The sequence below is a fragment of the Natrix helvetica genome, assembly GCF_964273705.1.
Source record: "Natrix helvetica genome assembly, chromosome: 14".
NCBI classification, from domain to species: Eukaryota; Metazoa; Chordata; class Lepidosauria; order Squamata; family Natricidae; genus Natrix; species Natrix helvetica.
Window position 1 is genome coordinate 8,924,898 of NC_138564.1, and position 8,430 is coordinate 8,933,327.

Consider the following 8,430-nt stretch of genomic DNA (forward strand, 5'->3'; position numbering starts at 1 on the left):
GTGCAAAGTACATTTAGAAGATTTTTGGTGAGTAAGTCTTTATAGTTATCTATCATATACCTATTGTTCCACCCATCTCTCCCTCTCTCCCCATCTCCCTCTTTCTGTCCCCCACTTCCCCATCTCTACCATCTCTTTATCTCTATATATCTCTCCTATCTATCTATCTATCTATCTATCTATCTATCTATCTATCTATCTATCTATCTATCTATCTATCTATCATCTCATCTATCTATCTATCTGTATTTCTATCTCTCTATCATCTGTCTACTTAACTATCATCTATCATATCTATCTATCCATCCATCCATCCATCCATCCATCCATCCATCCATCCATCATCCACCTATCTACCTACCTATCCATGCACCCACCCAACTATCATATATATATCTCCCTCCCTCCCTCCATCATCCCTCCATCTCTCCATCCATCCATCCATCCATCCATCCATCCATCTATCTATCTATCTATCTATCTATCTATCTATCTATCTATCTATCTATCATATGTCTATCTATCATCTCTCTCTCTCTCTGTCCATCCATCCATCCATCCATCCATCCATCCATCCACCCACCCACCTACCCATGCACCCACCCACTCATCTGTCTGTCTGTCTTTCTATCTTTCTATCTTTCTTTCTATCTATCTATCTATCTATCTATCTATCTATCTATCTATCTATCTATCTATCTATCATCTATCTATCTATCTATCTATCTATCTATCTATCTATCTATCTATCTATCAATCAATCATCTATCTCTTAATATTATTTCAATTTTAATCTAATTTTTAAAATGTTATTGTTAATATTAATTGGGTTTGTTTTTGGATACTCTACCTAATTTCCTTTTAAACTTTTGTAATATGTTTTTTTTTAAAATGTTGTACGCCGCCCTGAGTCCTTTGGGAGAAGGGCGGCATATAAATCCAATAAAACAAACAAACAAGCAAGCAAGCAAGCAAACAAACAAATCTTCTATATATCTTATATCAATCATCTGTTTATCTCTTCTTCTCTACTCTGATTGACAGAATACCAATACTAGAATGCTAGTACCAGAATACTAAGAACAATTCCCCCCCACCTCTTTAGGGGGTGACAGGCCACTCCCTTTTGCTCACAAGGAAGAGAGAAAAAAATGCCCAGAAAGGAAAAGGTCCTCAGACCAATTTTCACCAGGCTCGTTTCCAAGAATGGCTTCGTTTCCTTAATGTGCAGGGGGGGGGCAATGGGGGAGTAAACGTCCTCCTGAATGCTTGTTCAAAGAGAACACCACCTAATTAAACAGCATACCATCAGCAAACCCCCCCCCCCCAATCACTTGTCTGTCTTTCAAAGAAAGTAGCTCTTAATGAAGGCTTAGCCTCCTCTTGGTCCAGTTCACTCAAGACAATCCAACTCTTCATCGCGGCCGTAGACATCAAAGGACATCAAAGAGTAGCTCTGGTTGATCTTGAACCCTCTGTCATTTCATTTTAAGTATTTGAGCTATCAAGCAAGGAGCTGGAGGATGGGCTGGGTGTTATTACTTTTCAGGACTTTCCGTGACCTTTGCAGAGTTCAGGAATTGCCCTCCCCGGTCACGATTTACAGATCAGCATGTCGACTTTTCAAATGTCACGGCGTCTTTTCCTTTGCCCTTCTTTACTGAGATTTGGGAACGGGCTCGAGCATCTGTCCCTGTTCGACATTAATTTATTTTATCCGATGTATTCATTGCTTTCCTCATTACATCCGTTTACAGCGCAAAGTAGTTGCGGAATTGTTGTTGTGAAATTAATGGGACTACACAACCACTTAAAACAGCATCGTCTTGAGAACTATAAAATTAAGAGTACATTAAACCCATAAAATGAGGACCCAGATTGTTGGGGGGCAATGTGCTGATTCTATAAACCACTTAGAGAGGGCTGTAAAGCATTGTGAAGTGATATATAAGTCTAATTTCCTATTCTATTCTATTCTATTCCCTATTATATTCTATTCCCTATTATATTATATTCTCATTCTTTTTCTTCTAATCCTAATCTATTCCTATTATCCTCTTGTCTTCTCATCTTAATCTGTTCTATTCTATTCTATTCTATTCTATTCTATTCTATTCTATTCTATTCTATTCTATTCTATTCTAATCCTAATCTATTCCTCTTCTCTTCTCTTCTGTTCTCATCCTAATCTGTTCCATTCCATTCCATTCCATTCCATTCTATTCTATTCCCTATTCTATTCTATTCTATTCTATTCTATTCTATTCGATTCGATTCGATTCTATTCCCTATTCTATTCTCATTCTCACTCTCTTCTAATCCTAATCTATTCCTATTATCTTCTCTTCTCACCCTAATCTGTTCTATTCTATTCCCTATTCTATTCTATTCTATTCTATTCTCATTCTATTCTCATCCTAATATATTCCTATTATCCTCTTCTCTTCTAATCCTAATCTATTCCTATTATCTTCTCTTCTCATCCTAATCTGTTCTATTCTGTTCTGTTCTATTCTATTCTGTTCTATTCTATTCCTATTCTATTCCATTTTATTCTATTCTACCCTACCCTACCCTACCTCCATAGTGGCACAGTGGTTAGAATGCAGAATTGCAGGCTAACTCTGCCCACTGCTTGGAGTTCGATCCTGACTGGCTCAAGGTTGACTCAGCCTTCCATCCTTCCGAGGTCGGTAAAATGAGGACTCATATTGTTGGGGGCAAAGTGCTGACTATGTAAGCCGCTTAGAGAGGGCTGTAAAGCAATATGAAGTGGTGTATAAGCCTTAAGTTCTATTGCTAATATGGATAATTGTTTTGTTTTGGGATGTTCTTATCTGCTTATTTCTTGATGGCTTGGTCACGTTTCGATCCATTTAGGACCATCTAGAAATCAATACATGACCATGTCTTAAAATAATAAATCTTGGGAAATATCAGATACCCAATTTTCCGTGGCACGAAGTCGCAACGATGTCCTACTTGCGTCTTCTGGCCCTCAGATATTAAATTTACTAAAAGACAAAGCAGAATTTTTGGGGGGGAGGGGGGGGGTGAAGCCCTCTTATTATTGAAGTCCTGAAAAACCAAGAGAGTTCGGTTGCCTCTTGAAAAAAGCACCTTTGGGACGAGAGATTAAACGTTGTCTATCTAAAGAACAAAGAGAATGGGGAGACAGGAGTGAATGGAGAAGAAGTTGAACGATAGCAAAGGATGACCGGGCCTTGTGTTGTGTCTTCACAGCTGCACATTGTACACATGAACATCAAATGCAAAACCATCAATGACGCTAAGCAACGTCCAAATGGACTCGCCGTTCTGAGTTTCCTGTTCAAGGTACGGTCCCCCCAAAATATCATTGCCATTAGGTCACGAAAAAGTTTATGTTATGAGCTTCTGAAGTTTTTTGGGGGTGATTCCTTCTGTCTTGGCTTCTGTAGGCTGCGAGAAGAACGTTTTCAGGTTGTTTTTTTCCCCCCCTTCAAATTCCTTCCTCCGTTCTAAAGCTCTAATGACACAGCATGGAGTCAGAGAAGCATGACTCCTCTTGAATTTCTTTGATTCGAATAGAAGGTCAGGATCGGACTGTGGGAGCCTTAGAGCTCTCTGGGCTTGGAGTCGTTTCATCACCCAACTAGATGACGTCATCAGTGCGAGTGAATGTGGGTTTGCTCCCTGGATAATGATGTGTGCAGGCAAACAACTGAGCTTAGATAGTATCAAGGATCCCATATTTCTTTGATTAGGTTTAATACCAGAAATAAAGACTCTATTTATCTCTCTCTCTCTGTCTTATCTCTCTCTCTCTCTCTCTCTCTCTCTCTCATCTATCTTATCTCTTATCTCTCTCTCTCTCTTTATCCTATTTATCTATCTATCTATCTATCTATCTATCTATCTATCTATCTATCTATCTTTCTTTCTTTCTTTCTTTCTTTCTTTCTTTCTCCTATCTCTCTCTCTCTCTCTCTCTCTTATTTCTCTCTCTCTCTCTCATCTATCTATCTGTCTATCTATCATCTATCTTATCTCTCTCTCTCTCTCTCTCTCTCTTTATCCTTCTATCTATCTATCTATCTATCTATCTATCTATCTATCTATCTTTCTTTCTTTCTTTCTTTCTTTCTTTCTTTCTTTCTCCTATCTCTCTCTCAATCTCTCTTATTTCTCTCTCTCACTCATCTATCTATCTATCTGTCTGTCTATCTATCTATCATCTATCTTATCTCTTATCTCTCTCTTTATCCTATCTTTCTTTCTTTCTTTCTTTCTTTCTTTCTTTCTTTCTTTCTTTCTTTCTTTCTTTCTTTCTTTCTTTCTTTCTTTCTTTCTTTCTCCTGTCTCTCTCTCTTATTTCTCTCTCTCTCTTTCATCTATCTATCTGTCTGTCTTTCTTTCTTTCTTTCTTTCTTTCTTTCTTTCTTTCTTTCTTTCTTTCTTTCTTTCTCCTATCTCTCTCTCTCTCTCTTATTTCTCTCTCTCTCTCTCATCTATCTGTCTGTCTGTCTATCTATCTATCTATCTATCTATCTATCTATCTATCTATCTATCTATCTATCTATCTATCTATCTATCTATCTATATCTTATCTCTTGCTCTATTTATCTCTCTCTCTCTCTTATCTATCCATCTATCTCTTATCTCTCTCACTCTGTCTCTCTCTGTGCCTCTCTGTCTCTCTGTCTCTGTCTCTCTCTGTCTCTGTCTCTCTCTCTCTCTCTCTAGTTTTACGTTTTGTTGTTATTATTAATTAAACCAGAGTTGGGGGGAGGGGGAAACAGCTTCCAGATAACGGATTGTCTTCTGTGGAGGACAATGGATGTCCACTTCCTTTTTCTGCCTTAAGCTACCTTGCAGGTTATAGATCTGTCTTCTTCTCATTATCATGCAGATAGGAGACACCGATAACACTAATTACAACACCGTCGTTGCCAGCCTGAGAAATATCTCTCGTGCAGGTGAGCGTCTTAGCCGTGCCCTGGAAGATGAATGCTTCTTCTGCCTGTGACTCATTAAAGCAGCTATGTCTTTTCCCTGGAGTGCATGGCTACTGTGGGGAGGCTTCGACTGTAGCCACACAAGCCTGGAATAAGAGGCAGCTGCTTTCATGAAAGACAACAGTATTGGTGCTCCTGCGTGTTCTGAAACTTAAGTTTTCTGAACTGAGTAAGACGTACTCTAAATTTCTGAGCGGGTAGGCGGGGACCCCAATTCCTAGCTTAAAATGGTTGCCATAAGTCCTTTAGTAACCCGAGGAGCTGTAATCCTATTGGGTGGCCAAATCAGTTGGAAGCCCTAAACATCTTCGGAGATTCTGAGGTGAGAACGTCACATCTTGTATACTTCCTTTAAATGAGGATATTGTTGTGGTCTGCCAGCGGCCTGCAGAGCTGGCAGCGGAGTCAGAGAGTGAGGAGGTTGGGGAAGAAAATGGGGCAGTCCTGGAGTCTGGGGAAGGCTCAGACGAGGGCTCTGAATCAGAGGCAGAGAGGGGGCCAGAGCCGTCCGACAGTTATCAGCTGCCTTCAGAGTCAGACATCAGTGAGGCAGAAGAACAGCTGGAGCCTGTTCCCAGTGTGTGCATGCCCAGAGCTGCCAGACGACAAGAACAATTAAGACAAAAGGGGCAACGTGGGAGTAAGGCTTGGAGATGATTGGCAACCTCCCATCAGACATCAAAGAGGAGCAAATGGATGTAAGACTTTGCAGGAAGCAATTTTGTTCCTTCTGGTCGGTTCAAACTCTGAAGCACCGTTTTGACTCTGTGCTCTGTTTGGCTTTGCAAAACTAATTGGCCATTAGGTCTCTGGCAGCGTTTCAAGGGAGATGAAGGTGGGTGCTTATCAGCTTTAACCCTGAAAGACTGTGGCAGACTTCTGTCGGACTCTTCACAAATTGTTTGTGACTCATTTGGGGCTGTGAATGAACATAATTCACAGCCGTTTAAATAAAAGAGGGTTTGGGGGACTACGTGTGTGATTTTTACTGTCTCAGGAAGCCTAGGTCAGAACTGATATACTACGGAATGTCCGTCACACAACTGTGTTAACTTCCATCTTATCCTGCGTCAATCCAGAATGGAGCTTCTTTTTCTCCAGTAGCTATTCATGGTTATCCTTTTGCCTAGGAGAGTATGTCGACATGGCGTCCACCTTTTCCTTGAGCAATCTTCTCCCCAGCATAGCTTCGTTGTCCAAATATTACCGCTACAAAGGATCTCTCACCACACCAAACTGTGACGAAGCGGTCATCTGGACCGTGTTTGAAGAGCAGATCCCAATCAGCAGATCGCAGGTAACAAATCAGCCTGCCCCCATCCTCACATTCAAAGCTGGTCTTTTCCATCCCCAACCACAATTGCCCACATGTCAAAATGGCTGACCACAAATTGACAAAAGTACAGAAATATTGGGTTGGATGTAGAGCACTCCTTCCGTTCTGTTGTGGCACACCGATGGCCAGCAGAGCTGGCAGCAAAGTCGGACCGTGAGGAGGTTGGGGAGGAGCATGGGTCAGCCCTGAAGGCAGGGGAAGGCTCGGACGAGGGCTCTGAGGCAGAGACAGGGCCGAGGCCATCTGGCAGTTCTCAGCTGCCTTTGGAGCTAGACAGCAGTGAGGCAGAGGAACAGCTGGAGCCTGTTCCCAGTGTGCGCATGCGCAGAGCTGCCAGAAGAAAAGAGCAACTCAGAAATCAGGGTAGACTTGGGGAGTAAAGTCACAGGTGGAAGGTGATTGTCCCCTCCCATAGGAAATAAAAGAGGAGCGAAAGGGGAGGGGGCTTTTGCAGGAAACAATTCATTCATTCGGTCGTTAGATCCGTTTCAGGAGTGTGAAGATCTGTCCGTGAATCTCAGAGACTCTGTGCCCAGTCTTTCCTTGCACAGCACCTCATTTGGAAAATATTGACAGGGCAGCTTTCCAAGATAGATAAGGTCGGTAGTCATAAATACTCCTTTGAAAGACGGTTTGCCAGGCCTTGGCTGAATGTGAATGAGAGGAATTCACATTCGTTTAATAACAGGGGTTTTGTCGGGACCAGGACTCTGCTTCGTGCTTTTGGGGGAAGCCTAGCTCAGAACACGTTCTCTTTCTCTCTTTCCCTTTGTTTTAGCTGAATATATTTATGGACACCACGTACTTCAAAAGTTCAGCTGGGACACCACAGAAAATGATCAACAACTTCCGTCCTTTACAGCTTCTGAATGGCCGCACCATCTATGCTTCCCGTGATGCCACCATCAGCTGCGGCTCTGCTTTTGTTGCCAATTTACTTCTTCCTCTGCTCTTGTCTCCTTTCATTGGCCAGCTCTCTGCTTCCTCCTAGCTGCCTGAGCTCAACCACGAATCCATTGTAGATCTGTGGTACCTTCACAGTTGTGGTCCTTCGGTGTGATGCTTCCCTAGTTGAACTGAACGTGGCAGAAGTCCAGATCATGGAGTGTTTGATTGATTTATGAGAAAGAGGGCCAATTGTATTGCCACCAAAGGCATCTGAGTTGCCACCATAAATGGGACCAGCAATGAGACAAGAAAGGTGGAAAGCTTCCACGTTGGCCAACGGATGGGAGGTTCCTCACACCAGCCAGAAGATTGGCACACAAAGTACCTTCTGCCAGCATGGGAAATGAAGGCCTCAATGATCTAAATTGAAGTTCTAATGAATAAATTCAAGGTTCTTAATTTTTCCATGATGGGACTGACTCCATTTCATTCCTTCCAACCACCCGCTGAGGCCATTGGTGGTACCAGAAAGGAAGCCCTAGAAGCAAACCAAGGAAGAGAGTTGCTGTTTTAGCTTTCCATCAAGGTCGCAGAGGCAGTGGGGGAGGGGGGGCACCCCCAAATTCCAACCCAAGAAGAGCCAAGGGGACATCAAAACACAAGCTTCATAACCATCTTGAGTTGATTCCCATCCAAACCATTGTAATCTACCTCAGGGACCTCACACACAAATTGTAGACAGTGCCACACGGGCAGGGCATCCTCTACTCCAGAGGTCCCCAAACTTTCGGAGACCACTCAGGGACCACTAAATTCATAATTTTAAATCCCGCGGACAACTAATAGGATCTGGCGAATGATCGGCTGGGTGGGTGTGGCTAGGTGAGCAGGTGACTGGGTGGGTGTGGCCAACTCGATGTCACTCACATCGAGGGGGGCCTCGCCAGCATCTACTTGCCCCTTCTCCTCCCAGCCACTCCTCTTCTGCCCGCCCGGGATGAGGAGTCGGCTTTATGATCTTGGGAAGCCTCGGTCAGAACGAAACCTTGGAGCTGGCCCTCCAGCTGTTGCGGGACTCCGGAGCCTATCCAGGGGTGGAGGATGCTGGCTTTTGCAGTCCAGCAACATCTGAAATGATCTCAGTTTCCTCCTGGGGCTGTAGAGAAGCCTAATGTTGAAACGGGAAGGGGGTTTTTTGTTCTATTTTAA

At 42.9% G+C, this 8,430-nt stretch overlaps 1 protein-coding gene across 1 annotated transcript; it reads left to right on the forward strand.

Moving 5' to 3' along the window:
• Positions 1-3,213: 3,213 nt before the first annotated feature.
• On the forward strand, positions 3,214-7,691 carry LOC309399066 (carbonic anhydrase 15-like; the record flags this gene model as incomplete). Its single annotated transcript, XM_081966531.1, has 4 exons — positions 3,214-3,336; positions 4,892-4,958; positions 6,128-6,294; positions 7,112-7,691. 4 exons carry the CDS (start codon positions 3,214-3,216, stop codon positions 7,322-7,324), a joined length of 570 nt encoding a protein of 189 aa, XP_081822657.1. The 3' UTR covers positions 7,325-7,691.
• Between the last annotated feature and the right edge of the window lie 739 nt (positions 7,692-8,430).